At 50.0% G+C, this 17,078-nt stretch overlaps 2 protein-coding genes across 2 annotated transcripts; both read right to left on the reverse strand.

Annotated features, from left to right (window-relative positions):
- Positions 1–921: 921 nt before the first annotated feature.
- On the reverse strand, positions 922–8,761 carry NCLIV_062060 (hypothetical protein; the record flags this gene model as incomplete). Its single annotated transcript, XM_003885757.1, has 11 exons — positions 922–1,197; positions 1,413–1,736; positions 2,365–2,436; positions 2,817–2,915; positions 3,505–3,645; positions 4,617–4,779; positions 5,174–5,244; positions 5,442–5,606; positions 6,586–6,957; positions 8,263–8,405; positions 8,674–8,761. The coding sequence occupies 11 exons, from the start codon at positions 8,759–8,761 to the stop codon at positions 922–924; spliced, it is 1,914 nt and encodes a 637-aa protein (XP_003885806.1).
- Positions 8,762–9,128: 367 nt separating this feature from the next.
- NCLIV_062070 (hypothetical protein) lies at positions 9,129–12,516 on the reverse strand (the record flags this gene model as incomplete). Its single annotated transcript, XM_003885758.1, has 3 exons — positions 9,129–9,371; positions 10,270–10,766; positions 11,370–12,516. 3 exons carry the CDS (start codon positions 12,514–12,516, stop codon positions 9,129–9,131), a joined length of 1,887 nt encoding a protein of 628 aa, XP_003885807.1.
- Between the last annotated feature and the right edge of the window lie 4,562 nt (positions 12,517–17,078).

A 17,078-nucleotide genomic window follows, 5' to 3' on the forward strand; every position in this document is an offset into this window, starting at 1 on the left:
TTTCCTGTTCCTTTCGCTGAGGATCCAACTCCCCGGTTCACCACCTTTGTCCTCTCATGTTTCTGCTTAGCACCAGATGTTCACCCGGTGTTAACGTTCCTCTCTACGTCTTTTCTCGCTCCTCCCCTTCTGCGCTTTTTTCTTCTTCACCTGAACCGGCACCGTCTGTGTGCCTTCTTTCCTTTATGACCAAACGGAACTCACCGTGAGCGCTCAGCGCATTTTTCACGTCCTCAGGAACATCGCCGACTTCTTCGAGCGCCATACTGCAAACCGCAGATCACGCGACCCAACAACTCCGCCTCTCTTAGACAGAAGCAAAAACCCTTCGAGCCGTGTAGGGATCTCTCTATCTAATCTCTCTCTCTAAATATATACAGATGTATTCTCTCTCTCCATATATATATGTATATATATATATATATATCCATATATGCCAAGCATAAGAACGAAAGTGGAAGGTATTGTCCACCAATACGCACCAACGCATATCTCTCTCTATATAAAAACATGTATTTGTGAAGTGTACGTATCTAGACGTAGATGCGGCCGTATCTTCTTCCCGTGAACGCCCCATCTTAAGGTGAAATCTGGGGCTTGCAGCATGTCAACCTAGACTTTGTTTCGCTAAAAAGTGAAGACAGCAGTATCCGTTTCACTCCGTTTCCGAAAACCCCAGAGATTTCTTTGCACTCTGGTTGGCGCTTGGGTTCGTTCTTTTGAGCTCGGCGAGCTAGCACACGCGTGTCTCTGTTCAGCAAAACCCGCCAGGAGCCTAAGGGTGTCGTGCCCACTGCGCCTCCATGCACGAACTTCAGCCTTCGTAAGAGGAGTTCTCTCCCCTTTGCCTTTTCGCGTTTTCATTTTTCCCCAACTAGCGTCTTTCTCGCTTTCGTTTCTTTGCGTTTCTCCCTCTGGCGCTTACGCCAGAGAGGCCCGCAGCGCCTGAAGGTGATGTCGCAAGCTCTCGAGGTGGGGTTCCATCTCCAGATTAGTTTGCAAAGTGGGATTGAATCCGAGAGAAGACGGGGGAGAGGTGGGACGGGAGGAAGGCGAAGATACTGGTTTTGCCGGCGGCAAAAGCTTTTTTTTCCGAGCGAGTTTTACCGCCCGTTTATGTCGGTCGACGGCGCGACGCAGCTTCTCTTGTTGAGATTCCACTTCTCGCCTGAGGCCTTCCAGCGTTGCGATAGATTCCTGCAGAGAACACGCCGATGATGAGGCTCGAAATGGCGAGAAAAAACGAAGGAAGGAGCAGAGGGAAGAGAGTGAAAAACAAGGAACTGCGGGTTCTCTAGGACTTTCGTGTGCGCGCTGGTACCGCTCTCGGCCTCCTTTCACCTTCTTCTCTTCCTGCCGCGATGTATATGTTGAGCTCAGGTTACGTCCCAATTCGCATCGGGAGTCGCTACCTGTTTGCGTGTCCGCAGAGTATGGAAGAACCTTTCGGCCTCGTGGAACCTTTCTCTTTCTGCCGAAAGCTCTTCCTGCAGGCCACGGAGTCGCTCCTTCTTGTCAAAGACGGCGTCGCGTGCATCTTTCACTTGCTTCTCCAGGTCGTCTCGAACTTCTTTCTGATTCTGGACGAAGGACGACTCCTCGCTCAGCGCGCGCCGAAACTGGCCATTCGCCGCACGCAACTGATCGAGCGTCAACGAGAGTGAGCGGCTCTCGCTTTCTGCATCCCGAATTCGCTGATCCAGTTCATCTCCGATACGCTGAAGCTCCTCCTTCTCCTGGAAAAAACACGCAGGAAAAGCCCCGAACGAACCCAAAACAGGCGGAGACGTGGTCCTGTCCACGACTTCGTCTGTGCAGGAGGAGGAAAACATCCCCACATGTCCACGTAGAGACCTTACATACGTGAAGATATTTAGTATAGCTCTCGAGGGCAAAATGTATCTTTGTGCATTGGCTCATATCGACAGACCCTGAAAGAATACCGTTGCTGGGGACAGGTGCCGCGGAACAGTTGGGAGGGAACTGCAAGCGAGTGCACTTGGCCGCCGCGAATAGAAAAACAGAAAAATCGGCGCTTACGTCTGAACCGAGATGCACACCTATCTCAATAGACACACTCAAGTATGTACCCTCTCACCCACGGAGACCCGTGTTTTTCGAAAGCTGCGTGTACCTGCACAGCTGGAACTGCAAAAGGAATAAGGGACTTTCAGTGTTTCGCGTCGCACAAACACGCACGCACAAGGCACACAATGCGTTCTTCCGTTTTATCGGCGCGTGTGGGAGGAATTGAACCCCCGCGGAGAACGGCACCTCTTCTTTGCTGCCTTCATTTTTTTTCACCAGACACACATAGAACAACGGATAGGAATCCTCTTGCGCAACCGCAGCCTCAGCGATTACCTGCCCCGCCTTGATGATGTAATACGCCTGGGACCTTTCGCCGCCTCCGTCGCCCTCTTCCAGGTGGATTTTCTGAAACGAAATGTGTGAATCAGAGAACCAGCTACAGCATGCGCGAGGAACAAATCAAACGCGAGGAAGACTGACAGAAAGGGAAGGAAGGAGTCACAGTTCAATCCTAGACATCTACATGCATATATGGAGAGCTCTAGACGTTTCGCTTGCTGGTGAATGATTGTAGGCGGCAAGCTGAGAAAACTGTACATGTATACAGATGGATGAAAATGTTCCGATGTGATGTTATCTATTCTGTATGGGCGCAGGCCTACAGTCTTCGGTAGACGTACATTGATATATTCCTGCTTCTCGCTATGGGTAAGTGAATATGCGTATGGGTGAGGCAGCGTTCGTCAGGGTGGAGCGAAAGAGCGCAGTTTGACTGTGCTTCTCACCTGAACAACGACGGCGTACTTGCTTTGCAGGTTGGTGATTTTTGCTTTCCGGTTGGAAGCCTCGAGAGCGAGACGATGACGCTCTTCGTCGACTGCTCTCTGCAGACACAAGGACGAGGGCACGAAACAGAAGAAAAACGTTTTCAGCGAACGCGTGTTTTGCTTCTGGTCTCTCTTTCCAAAATGGGATCAACATGCACGCAGTGCAGGTTGGGAGCTGCGAAAAAAAGGGCGTCTGCATATTCTGCGAAAACACCTTCCATCTTGTTTTGTCGGAATCGCAACGCACGTCTGCTGAACCTATCCTCTCTCCAGTCACAGTTCTGCCGCTGGAGACAAGTTGGCTCTCAGCTTGCCGCGTTGTCCCTTTCATTTTTCTGACACGAACGTTTTTTCTAGAACCACTTGATTCGTCTAGGGATCTCTTCCTCTGTTTCCCGACTTAAGTCGGAGCCTCTGCTATCGGTCTTGTCGTTGGGTGTATGCAGTCCATTCCTGTTTAGCGCCAGGCAACATCAAAGATTCGCTGCCCCCTTCACAGCTCCTCTTCCGTTTCACCTTTTCAGGCTGGCTGTCTTTCAATTTCCGTCTTCCCACGTCCTTCCATTTTCTCCTCAATGCGCGTTTTCCTCTTTTGCGCCTGACACAGGCGCGCCCTGCTGGCAATCTTTGCCTCAACTGTCCTTACAGCTGCAGTCTTGGCGAGCTCGAGCCGATGCTCCGCCTTCAAGATTTCTTCCTCGATGGTGTGCTGACTCTGTAGCTTTTCATTTTCCGCCGCCGTGAGCGCTTCAGTCTGTTCGCGCAGTTGCTCTCGGAGGCGGCGCACCTGCCAGAGAAAACGCATTTTCCCCGCACGGCGGCCAGATACAGCAACAACAGGTTCCCCGGCGTTTGAGCTTTGAAAAAGGTGCTTCCAGGCTTCCGTTCACACGGGGGGGGGGGGGATGGTGGGGGCAGTTGGGAAGAGGATCAGTAAAAAGAGCGAAGGAGAATTCGTTTATGCGGCGGCGGGAACCCGCGAGGACAACATTCATCGGTGTACTTGTTGCGCCTCCTGTTGCCTCAGGCGCAGGGAAAGGCTTCCTACGTTTACAAATGTGTGTGTTACGTTGTTGGAGTCTACCGCACTCCATTTACGCGAGATACAGACAACCAAGCTCTGACTGCTGTACACTTTTCACCACCCCACAATGAACAGCTATGGGTTATAGTACGGGTGTTGACGATGCACTCGACGGTCCCGACTGAAGTGTTTGATATTTCCGTTTCTAGCTCTTTGTTGCAGCACTCTTTGCCACTCGATGCGCATTGACGGAGCACATGTGCAACTGGGGCAGGAGGGCCCACAGTGAATAATACAGCGACGTGGATGCAGTTCCCTGAGTTCAAGAAACTGCGTAAACGCCAGGCAAATATCAATATTCACCACCATTCAACTGCACGCGGAGTTGCACGGAAGAGTGTAGACGTGCACGTATCTGTGCTACAGGTATATGCATATAGCCCCTGAGAAGCAAACCGATTGTGAACATACACGTACAGAGAGACGCGGAAGGCGATGCATGAGTGTACATGTCCGATCATTGATCTGGATGTGTATCAAGGACCTCATCCTGCATGCAAATAAATGTGGCTTTTCAGTCCGCCCTGGCGCCATCGAAACTCAACAGTGTATTTGGTCGCGTTTCCGTTGTTTCCGTTCGACGCGGAGAAGCTCTTTGGCGCGTCAAGGTGGGCTGCGGGTGCCCAAATGCTGGCGCGGGAAGCAGAGAGAATCGCAGCATGCATGCAGCTTACGTCAAGCTTGAGTGTGTCTTGCTGCACACCGACAAGCTCCTTTTCTTTCTGCGTGTTTAAAACTTCACGCTTGAGGAATTCGCACTCGAGGCGCGAATCGGCGACGTTGTTCTCTAGGGCAGATGCCTCCGACTCGCGACGCTGAAACGCGCGCTGAGACTTTCTAGAAAAAACGCAAACCGTGACACTCCTTTGCAAACATCGAGCTCTCGAGACGCGTGGAAGTGCACTGAAGTAAAACCTACTTGCGGTCCTCCGTATGTGGTGATTTACAATACCATATATATATATATATATAAATACTTGTATCTATTTGAACGTATCCTTCGTCGCTATCCATTAAGTTGTATATCTAGGGATAAGGCTGTATCCTTATCTACACTTCAATACATACATGTATATATAGGGAGAGACGTATGTGGGTAGCGATACAGCCATGCTTGTGGGGAAAAGGGGGGAGACCAGCGGAGGGAGCAGCAAGGAGAGAGCGAGAGAGAAGGAAGACAAAGAGAGGGAAATCAAGAAAAGGACAGGAGAGAGCCGGAATAGAAGCCCACCTCAATTCGCTCTCAAGACGCTTTGTCTGGGTGTTGAGCATCTGGCATTGCTGGCATTGTTGCGTTAGAATCTGGGAGCAGCGGAGACGTGAAAGCCAAGCACACACCTGCGGTGTCTCTCAGGCGACTCGCCAGTGTTTTCGAATGCTTCAAATCTTGCCTGTCCTTTCTAATGCTCTCAGTCTCGTTTGTGCCTTCTACCGGTCTAAATCTTTGGTTTCCAGAGGGTTGGCTGAAGCAACCGGAAGGGAATGGGAGAACGACGCACGATCTCAAGTTTTGCGATTTTTGCCTGAAGGTCTTTTTTTTCCGCAACGCCTCGGTGCCCCGCCGCTCTCGCCACTTTCCGCTGCATCAACTGAGACTGGAATTCGACAGCGTAGAGAAGCTCCTGCTGTCTTTGTCTCTCCTGATCCAGTTTTTGCAGTTGCAGCTGCGAAACAAAACAGAAAACGAATCGGTCGTTCAAAAATCCCAACTTCAGAAGAAAACGGGGAACAACGGTCTCTTGTGACCTCTCTGGAGCTGTATGTACACCTCAGTCAGCTGGCGCAAGACAACATGCCGACAAATTCGCCAACCCGCAACACGGTGGATGAAGGGCCCAAAGAACGGAAAAGGCTGCGAATCGCTCTTGTATCCCTCTACTCAAACGACGATCCGATGAGTTGGTGCCTCGACACAAACATACATACAAATGTACAGTCAGGCGCTTTCTCATTTATTTATATACATGTATCTACGTGGATGCTTGTCCACATGCTTATACATATACAAGCATATGCACGTTTATATATATTTATATTTCAATAAGGATGATTTTTACAATGCTTGTATTGCCTACTGTCGGACTACACACACTTAATGCGTTTTCTGTCTCTTCTGTCGCGTGCTCCGAAGGTTCGCTGTGAGTCTGCGGCAAGCCTTAATTTCTTCGTGCTTCCGTGAGTTTTCTGCGCACTCCCCAAGCAGGATTGAGGGGGGCCTTTCATCGCTGTGACTCGTCCTCTCTGTCGTATCCATGAGCGTAAATCTCTTTACACCTATGTTAAGATAGAAATCTTGTCGCATTGATTTCCCGTACATGCATATCGCGATATACCCGTGATAAGATCACTTAGTCTTCTTACGCTATTCCTCGTCTTGTACATCTATCTATTTATGCATAAATATAGGCTGATGCATATCCATGTTTGTTCCGCTGCATAGGGCAATACAAATATGTATTCCTCTATATATATGCTCTTATATTCTGGCACACATAGAACTGCATGTGAATAAATGGTTCATTGGTCTAAATATCTATTCCTGTACTTGTCTAGACTTTATCTGTCTATCTATCTACCTATCTATATCTACATCTATATATAGGGTTGTGTTTGGCTTGATTCTTGTGGGTGTGTGCGTCGTACTCCGAGATTCCTTAGAGCGGCTTGTGAACTGTTAATCTCCGAGTTTGTCGTTTGGTTTAAAGTCTCCTGAGCAGAGTAGTTCTGTGAGGCTTCGAAAAGTTCTTCTCGGCCTTTCTTCACTTGTTTTTCCAGGTTTTCGTATGTCGTCTCGATGTGTTTGCAGAAGGCCTCTGCTTGGTGGAGCCCGTCGTCCTTCTCTTTCGAGTTCAAAAGTTCCTTCTTCATTTTGCTCTTCGCTTGAGCGCAGCGTTGCGTCAACGCAGCCAGCGCCTGTCTCTTTGTCTCCAACAAAGCAGTCAAATGATCGATTTCCGATTTGTTCTTTGACATGCACGCCGTCGCAGCAGAGAGCTGGGCACGGACTTCTTCGCCCTGAGAGAAGCCGAAAAAGCAGAGAAAGTCCGCTCGAAAAATAGAGGAGAGAGAAGGAGAGGAAGAAGAACCGACGCCAGAGACAGAGAGAAAGGAGAGAGGAAGAGAGAGACAGAGCGAGCAGGCGGGCAGAAAAAAACGCGAGGTTGAGAGGCAGAGAAGTAGGCGCATGCGTGAGACGCCGAAGAGAACGACGGGCGGGAGAGAAGGAAGAACAGAAAGCGAGAAACACCGTAAGAGGGAAGATCCAGAAGAGAAGGCAGAAGCGAAGCTCACGGAGGAAAGAATATACAGAAGCAGGCAGGGGAAAGGGAAAACAAACGCGCAGACACGCAAGAGAGAATGCAGAGAATTCTCATACTAGAGATATTACGCGTTGCTATGCGATTCGTCATTTGCCCCATGGACAGCGATCTTTTGGGCCCCCTCTGGGCTGTTAACACAGAGGCACGCGATTTTTTGACTATCACCCTGCTGGCGGTGCTGACGCGCATGCAGCAACAAACTATCGAGTGTTTCGCCTATCCCTTTTCAGAGCTTTTCGTCGCCACTGTTTGGCCCCTGCTGAGGAGGGCGCTGCAGCCGTCTCGTCTCGCATTTTCTGGTCCTTAAGATGCGTCCTCAAATACCTCCCCACACACAAGTATACACCGATATACATCGACATTAATCTCGAGATATCTCCGTATATATATATATATATATATATACCGAGTCTATCTATCTGCCTATCGATCTACCTATATATATACATGGATGAATTCGATGAGAGATGTCAGCTGATAGGGTAGGTGTCTACCGACACTTCCTAGGTGTGCTTCGACCATCCGTGCCTTATCGGTGTGTAATTGTTTATGTGCATATACGTGTATAGGAGCCCACACAGACATACGAAAACAGCCAACCTTATGCGTGTACGTATCGATGGGCATAACAAATATATATATATATATATATATATATATATTATTTATATATGGATTGATATATATAAATATATATATGCACATATATGTACATATATATAAATTTTTTTTATATATTTATTGATATATATATTTAGATGTATATATATATCTATATATATTTATTTATAGATGTATATATATTCATATATATCTATATATGAATATATAGATATACACATATATATATCTAAAAGCCCGAACAGCGGTCAAGTACATCTGTGCATCTGTTCACGGTGCATAGTTATCTAGTTCCCAGTAGTGTGGCGAATCAACGGCGCCAGGGGTCATCCTCCCGATTCCTTGTGTTTATCATTCGTTGTTCTTCGCTGTTTCGTACGGCTTCGTGAACGATGGCGAGGCGAGTCTTTGCGTCGGCGAATTCTCCACGAAATTTTTCGATCTTTTTCTCCAGCTGGTGAAGCTCTTTGAGGAGCGCGTTGTTCGCAGCTTGCTGCTCCGCCGTAAAGGTTCTCAGGCGGCCTGCGAGGGGTGCGGATAGCAAGCAAAGAAACCGAATATGAGAAGAAAAGGAAAAACATAAAGGAGCCGAGAGCGGCGACACGTCAGAAAAGCAAAGCGAGGCGCAGAAGGAAGAAAAAAGGGCGAAGAAGACAGAGAAGTTGAGGGAGAAGAGGGAGAAGTGGAGAGAGACGAAGAGCGACAGGCCTCGGGAAAATAAAAAGGAGATATTGTTGAGAAACGCGGCAAGACGCGACCAGCAAAAAAAAACCCTGTTTCTCTCTCGTACCTAGTTTGTCGATCTTCTGACGAACTTCTTCTTGGGCGACGCCGTATCGCGCTGCTGCGTCCTTGATCGCCTCATCGCGCTGTTTCATTCCCTCCAGAGCAGCCTCCCTGAGAAGAGAGTATATATATGTATATACGTATCTACAGCACTATATAGATATCCCTATCTACATGCATCTAGGTTTACATATTTATGTACCGATTTTCATGTCCGTACATCAGGAAGCATAACTAAATATATCCATATATGCTTATAGCACCATATATATATATATATATATATATATATATATATATATATATATATATATATACGTCCAACTATAAGTATATTTACATGTACACATAGATGCCGCTACCTCTATCCACCTAAAATACATAGCTATAAATATATCACAATCTTAATATTTGTATGTATGTATATATATATATATATACATATTGAGCGACAGCTATTTATATCTGTGCAGAGTTGACAGACCACTGCTCAATGACGTGGAGGCGGTCTTCTTGCAAAGAGCGAAAGTGGCGGGCTGCCGCCTGCAGTTCGATTCGCAGCGTCTTGGCGTCTGTGGTACGCTGGTGAAGTTTCGTTTTCTGTGCCTGTGTTTCCAAGCTGAGCTTCTCGATCTGAAGCGTCAGCTGCTTCACCTCGCGCTCGTCTGCCCGCTGGAGACGCTCCACTTCGAGGCGATCATCCTGTAGAAAGGATGCAGACGAGATGCCCCTTGTGACGATACGTTTTAAGGCCTTTAAACGAGACACGAAGGCCCCTTTAAAGAGACACGAAGGCCCCTTTAAAGAGACACGAAGGCCCCTTTAAGGAGACACCAAGGCCCCTTTAAAGAGACACCGAGGCCCCTTTAAGGAGACACCAAGGCCCCTTTAAAGAGACACCGAGGCCCCTTTAAAGAGACACCAAGGCCCTTTTAAGGAGACACTAAGGCCCTTTAAAGGAGACTCTGAGAAAACGCCGAGCCCCGTTTTCTGCGAGCTCCAAGGTGGCAGAGAGAGGCGAGTGGACATTTCCTTAACGACTCTACAAAGACCGGCAGGATGCTTCGATGTGAAGGGGGACTGTCGACGCCTTTGCACCGCCTCCGAGTCGTGATCTTAAAGGAGCTCGAAAAAGAAAGCGGCGGAACCTAGCTCTCTTGAAGAGGGCGAGGACTGATGCAGAGCGCGAACGCGTTTCAATGTGCGGCAGAAGAAAAGTGAAAAAACAGTTCCACTGAAAGAAAGGCTCCAGAATCTCGATTGAACACTAAGCCTCTCGCTTTCTCTCTGTCTTGCTCTCTTCCACGCACTCTCTCTTTACTCCTCGCACTCGCACCCCCATTTGCGGCATCTACGCTGATTTTTGCGGTCCAGAGTCTTCTTTCTGTGTGTTTCTGCTCGAGATGCTGCGTCTTCTAGTTGTCAGGTTTCCTTCTCTCCTTTCCGCGTGTCTTGGCTGCGTGAGTTCCACACCAGGGGATTCGCGTTCTCCCTTCGTTTGGGGCCTCTTTCCACCTCTAGCCCCTTTTCGTTTCCCATCCCCGGGTTCTTCTTTTCCCATCCTTTTTCACCTGTCGCTTCGTTTCCGCTGCTTTCTCACCTGTTTCTGTTTCTCGGCGGCCACCCACTGGCTGAGTTCGTCTTCGTTCCAGTTCATTTGCAGCTTGAATTTGTCGACTTTCTCGCTGCTCGTCACCGCGTCTGCCTGCACGGAGAGGAGCCTCTGCTGGAAGGCTGCAATTTCGTTCTGAACGGTCTTCTTCTCGCTCTCAACTTTCCCCAAGTGTCGCCGATGCAGATCTGCGACGTGACGGTCCGTCTCCGCAGCGTCTTGCTTTGCCTTCACAATCCCGGCGAGTGTCTTCGCCTCGGCCAGGAGATGCCGCAAGTGCACCTCCATCAACTTTGACCTCTCTTCCCTTTCCGCGATTTGCAGGTTCAGCGCCTGGGTTTTATCTCTCAGGGCGAGAACTTCCCCGTGCACTGCGCGGTTGGCTGCGTTCGCGAACGAGGGAAGAAGGCCCTTCCAGGCTGTCGGAAACGCGCGAGTCTGCGCACTTGCCTCGGCGACGAACTGGGCAAAAGCCGACTCGCTGACTGCAGACGAAGACGCATGCGACACACGGGAGGGAGAAACGACAGAGGAAACAGCCGGCTCCGGATTTGTAGAGGGAAAGGAGGGACGAGAAGGAGAATACGATGAAGGACAAGAGGGAGGGGAAGAGGGGGGAGAAGAAGGAGAGTGAGGAGAGAAAGGACGAGAAGAAGAAAGCCGTGCTCGCGATTCTGTTTCGTATCTGGAGACAGGAGAGAGAGGAGGGGAGGGGAGATGCTCTTCGTTTTCGTCCGGCGGAGAGGAAGAGGACGAACAATGTGAAAAGCGAGGTTGACCAGAGGGGGACTCCGGTGGAAAGCGAGGCGGCGATGCTGCAAAGAAATCTTCTTCTTTCTCTTCTGGAGTGAAGGGGGAAAAAGCCTGTCTTCCGTAGAATCGCGTGCTGTAGCCGTCGACGTACTCTGGAAGGTCAAGCCCGCTGTTTGGGGACGCACACAGACGCTTTGGAGACGGGCATGGCTCGCCAAAACTCCGATGGTAGCGTATCCGCGTGTGCTCTTCGTTTTCACATTCGCCTTCTTGCCCGTCTCCTCGCTCTTGCCGCTGCCGCTTTCCGTCTTCTCCTCGGCTCGCAGACCTCTCACTCTCGTGGGCGTGGCCGCCGCTCTCCGCAGGTTCTTCGCCGCGAGCAAGGCGGTCGGCAAAGCCGTCAGACGAAAGCGGAAATCTTGTCACCTCGTCCCTTCGATCGGGCTCTTCCTGTTTGCCTCCGTCTTCCCTTTCTTCCATTTCGAATCCTTCCTCCTCTTTGCCGGGGTCTTCCTGTTTGCCTCCGTCTTCCCTTTCTTCCATTTCGAATCCTTCCTCCTCTTTGCCGGGGTCCACCTGTGGTGCCTCCGCGGCAGGTGCAAGCGGCTGTATCTCTTCATCCTGTCCAGGTGTCTCTCCCTCTTCCTCTTCTTCCTCCTTCTCTTCTTTCTCTTCCTTCTCATCTTCCTCTTTCTCTTCTTTCCCTTCCTTCTCATCTTCCTCTTTCTCTTCTTTCCCTTCCTTCTCATCTTCCTCTTTCTCTTCTTTCCCTTCCTTCTCATCTTCCTCTTTCTCTTCTTTCCCTTCCTTCTCATCTTCCTCTTTCTCTTCTTTCCCTTCCTTCTCATCTTCCTCTTTCTCTTCTTTCCCTTCCTTCTCATCTTCCTCTTTCTCTTCTTTCCCTTCCTTCTCATCTTCCTCTTTCTCTTCTTTCCCTTCCTTCTCATCTTCCTCTTTCTCTTCTTTCCCTTCCTTCTCATCTTCCTCTTTCTCTTCTTTCCCTTCCTTCTCATCTTCCTCTTTCTCTTCTTTCCCTTCCTTCTCATCTTCCTCTTTCTCTTCTTTCCCTTCCTTCTCATCTTCCTCTTTCTCTTCTTTCCCTTCCTTCTCATCTTCCTCTTTCTCTTCTTCCTCTTTTTGTGCCATCATGCCGATCTCTGCATCTTGACGGGGAGAAGCAGCGTAGATCGCTTCACCTTGCCTTGGGTGTCGATCGTTTTCTCTTTCTCCCGCGAACGGAGAGCCTTCGACCTCCGCTGTGTCCTCGTTTTTGACTGTGGCGAGGCTAGGAAAGAAAGGACGTTCTTCGTGACCACGAGGAGGGCAAGACGAAGCGAGCGGGGAGGAAAGAGAGGAAGAAGACGAGGACGATGAGGAAGAAGAGGAAGAGGGGGAGGAAGAAGAGGGGGAGGAAGAAGATGAGGCAGAGGAGGAAGAAGATGAAGCAGAGAGAGTACCCGCACCGTCTGCTCGTTCGTCCATGTTCTTTCAGCTGGATTGAAGGAAGGGAAGATGGTTCAGTAATGCCACACCGGAGAAAGAAAACGTACACGCATGCTGGCAACGGGTTTCAGGTGTAAGTACACCTCCCGTGAACTGGGAAGTGTCGAGCGCCACGGCCTCCCGCCGCTTCTCGACCTCTGAGCCGGCGTCGAGGGGCCTGTCCGACGTTTTTCCGTCGCGGAAATCCCCTAAAAGACGAGGAAAGCGCGCCGTTTTCTCAAAAACCAAAGACACACTGGAATGGTTCTCTTTCCCAGCCCGACACGAACGCCCTATGGCCTCAAAAAGAAAAGGCAAAAGCCCGCAAACCCGTCACTGCCGCAGGCGGGACCACAAGACACGCCCGAGTGTCTCGATAGCTAACTGTTTGCCGCCCTTCTCTCGGGAATTTCTCGTGAAATGCTCAAATGTTCCGAGTCTGAAGATTCTTCAGGAGGGGCAAACCCTCACGCGTCCGATCGCGTAAAGGAGGAAGGTGAGCAAGGTGAAGGAAGCTCTGTTTTCTCTTTTCTCCATTTTCTTTCCTTGGCGATGGACTGTGGCCCGCCTCTGCCGCTCACATCTGACGCCAGCGTGGGGCCCCCCCTGGGTAGCCAGCCCCCACTCCCGCCCGGAAGGCCACGGGGAATTTGTTGTTGAGATTTTGACGAAAAATCGAGGAAAAGAAGAGCCGTCGAGCGTTCTCCTACCTGTTCTACCTGGCGAGGCTGCGAGGGGGAAGAAACGCTGCTTTCCGGCGTGTTTTTTGTTCGGTGTTTTTGGCTGTCCCGCTGGGGTTCTTGCCGAGACCAGCTGGCCGTGGAGGTCGGAGCCTCGGTGGCGGAGGAAAAAAAGGAGTGAAACACAGATAGATCGGACAGAAAACGTTTGCGGCAGAGACGTGGACGCTTCTTTGAGGGTGAGGCAGCGATAACGAAAATCGACAGTAGAGAAAGAAGACCGAACACCTCCCAGCCGTCGGGGGCCGAAACGCTGTACGAACTGGGGCTTGGTGTCAGAGGAGGGGAGAGACGCTCCCGTCTGTGTCGAATGAAATTTGGAGAGAAAAGGCTGAGGGAAAGGCGTTGGTGTTTTGTTTCACGTTTTGGTCTTCCTGGACATGCGCGAGTGCTTGAGGCGAAACGGAAGTTTCGAAGAGAAAAAACAGAAGAATTCAAAGCCGCCGCGAGACGCAATCTACACTCTCCTCCGTCAAGACGGGGATCAAACGATATATTCAACCCCCATCGCAAAGCGAGAGGGTAGATATGAAGAAACGTATCGATATAAACAGTTAGATTTGCAAATATAGATATCGGTAGTCCTATTCAGGCACACGGACAGACACAGATATACATACTCATAGATATATATATATATATATATATATATATACATACACACACATCTGTATATATATATATATATGTTTATCTCTATGCAATTCTACATGTCTGGCAGCACATGTACATGTATGTATTCGCATATGTAGCTTGATGGAATGGAAGAAAAAGAGGTGTGCTTGCGGAACAAAATTAAACAGTCACACCGGCGTGTTTGTGTTTGCTGAGGCTCTCTTTTTGTGTCTGAAGCGGCAACAGCCCTGAAGCGGAAGAGTTTTGTACGACGGGTTTTTGCCGAGATCAATGTGTGTGTGACAATGCCGTGTCGGCGAGAAAAAACAGAGACAAAAAACGGTTTCCTCGCTCTCAGTTCCTCATTGCTTCTTTCGTTAAAAGCGCATTCTGCTCCTCACGAGACGTAACAGGCTCTGTTGTCCTCGCCTTGCTCCCTTCAGTTCCGTTTGCTCTCTGTTTCTCTCCCCTTTCTCTTTTTTCTCCCGCCTTTTCCCTATTTATCTCCTTCCCTTCCAACATGGAGTCGTCAGCCCCTGGCGCTGTCTCTGGCGGGCCAAAGCGCCGACCGCATTTCACCTCCACTGTCCCGTGCCACGATCCTTACTCGCTCGTCTCTGCTTCTCCCCTGTTCTCCTTTCGTCCGTTTTCTTCCTCTGTCTCCCCTTGTGTGTGGCACAAACAAAACCAGACACCTGGACAGTCACTTAACGCAGGGGCATCACTACACGCTGAGAGCTTGCAGGGCGTCTGGGACAAAGCTCAGCCACGTCACTCCGCCGTCGACAGACGGCGAGAAGGCGGAGAGAAAAACAGAGGAGAAGAACGGAGAGTTAGAGAGGAAGAGGAAAGCGAGGACGAGGGAGAGCGCGTGCGTGGCCTGGGGACGTGGTCAGACGAAGCCATCCCGAGCTTGGAACGCCTGCTGCTTCACGCTCGAGTCGACACCGACTTTTCGACTTTTATTCGGGAAATGCTGAGCGACAATCAGGGGCGAGAGTCCCTCGCTGTTGCAGTCCACGAGGGAATTGAGGAGGGCCTCTTTGACGCTCACAGCTTGCGGAAGTCGACAGTCGACGGAGGGAGAAGAAAAGGGGAAAGCGAGGAAGAGCACAGCCGGCGGCAGAGGCAGAGACGAGACAAGGAAGAGAAGGACCGGGATCCGGTTCTGCTGGGGTTTCTGTCTCAATGCAGAAGAACGGGAGACGAGTCAGAAGAAATCGCGCCTCATCTCCTCAAACAGATGTGGCAACGCTACGTTCTCTCTTCCCCCGAAGTAATGGGGGTTGAAGATGCGAGAGAAGCAGGACATGAAGATCGAGAGGAACATCTTTGTCGAATCATGAGGAACGGACAAATCGCCTATATGCCTTATACTCCGTATGAACAACGCCGTGCCGCCAACACGCGGCACCTTTGAGACCAAGGGAGAAAGAGAGAGGAGAAAAGGAGAAAGAGAGGAGGCGCATGAGAGGAGAGGAAAGGAGAGAGGAGTAGAAAGAGAGGAGAGAGGAGAAAGAGGGAAGGAGAGAAAAGGACAAACAGAAGAGAGGGAGAAAGAGATGAGAGAACGGGAAAAGAGAGGAGGAAAAAGACCAAGACAAAAACAAGCAAGGCCATAGTGCAGTTCGTTTTGTGTAGGAAAGCCTGTCTGGCCTATTTTCCTACAGATGCTGCGTACATCTCAAGCTATGTCTCTGTACCTCAGCGACACAGTGTCCATCAAAAATGCAGATAACCATTTGTATATTTTCTTGGATTGTAGGTGGTCTTATATGAATGAACACCAATGCAGATAATGGAATACAGCGTGCGCGCCTCTGTCCTGCGCGGACGGGGTTGGGCGCCAAGACAATGCAGTTGTGTGTGGAAGTGGTCAGGCGTTCCTGGTGATCGAAAACGGGGAAATGATTTCCCTCGATTGCTGTGTGCCTGTGCACCCTCCACGACTCTGGGAAACGCGAGAGCTGTGAGTCAAGTCTTCGCTTTTGAATCTTTTTCTTCCTCTGTTTGCCTCGTCGTGGGATGTGTAGAGCCCCTTCTTTGGCGACTCCCCGTTACCTTGTCGAGAAACAGATTTTCGTTTTCTTTCAAATCGACCGAGACATCCTCGAGGCTCGGCGCGACCAGACGTAGAGAAGGCGGCGCGCCTGAAAAGGCTTCGCTCCTCGGGCGTCTCCGGTGATGCGGCATAAAGAAACGCGCGCATGCAGGGTTCTCACAATTATAATACACAAGCCCAATCGATACAGCGAGACATGCAACTCTCGTGAAAGCCGCGAAAAGCCAAGCCTCCACGTAAACTCACGCATGACAGTCTACCGTAATTTGTAGAAAACACGTGGCAATCTGAAATCAATATCTGTGACACCATTTACCTGTATGGATATCCACATTTGAACAGTAAGAGAGATGTAAACGAACATCTCGAAATGGAAAAAGACATAGAGCCGACCACTCAGGTCGAAGCCCCAATCTCGCTTGTCGGGAGGGGACACGCAGAGATTCGTCCAGGACGATGAAAAATAGAAAGTCCACCGAGTCCAGAGACACGTGCAGCTGCGTCTTCCGATCCGTCTCTCTCAATCATCTTTCTATCTATGTAGGTGTAGGACTCTCTCGCTCATTCTCCACAAACAAACATACATATATATATATATTTATATACATGTATATTTAAATACATATGATATTTGTATAAATGAACAGATGCATTGATCTACGGAACTCCATCAAGCACTGCGCGCCTTTCTGCCATCGTGACAGTTTCGCTTTTCTTTTCCAGTTCGGCATCTAGATCGCCTGCAGTTTCCTCCCCTCCCCCCCCCCCCCCCCCCCTCCCACTGCCGCTCTCCGTCTCTTTCTTTCTCAACTTTTCTGTCCCTCTCTGTCTTCAATTCCGTTTTCTGGGGCATCATTGTCCGTACGCACCCTTGGCCTCTCGTTCGCTCATCGGTCGCTCCGCTTGAGACTTCTGCGCGACTGCTTCCTGGAATGGGGCGGTGCCGCACAGAAAATCTTCACGGAGAAAGGCGCAGATGCGCGTGTGCCTGTCTCTCGAAGGGAAATTCGGAAGAGCAGCGCCCTCGCAGTTGCGAACGTTTTCCCTTCTTTTTTTCTCGCGGGATTTGCCCCTCTCGTCTGGTTTTAAAGAGCAAGAATTGCCGGAAGAAAAGCCGTCGAAACTGAGAGAACGCTCGAGCCCTT

The sequence above is a fragment of the Neospora caninum genome, chromosome XII (assembly GCF_000208865.1).
Source record: "Neospora caninum Liverpool complete genome, chromosome XII".
Lineage (NCBI taxonomy): Eukaryota > Apicomplexa > Conoidasida > Eucoccidiorida > Sarcocystidae > Neospora > Neospora caninum.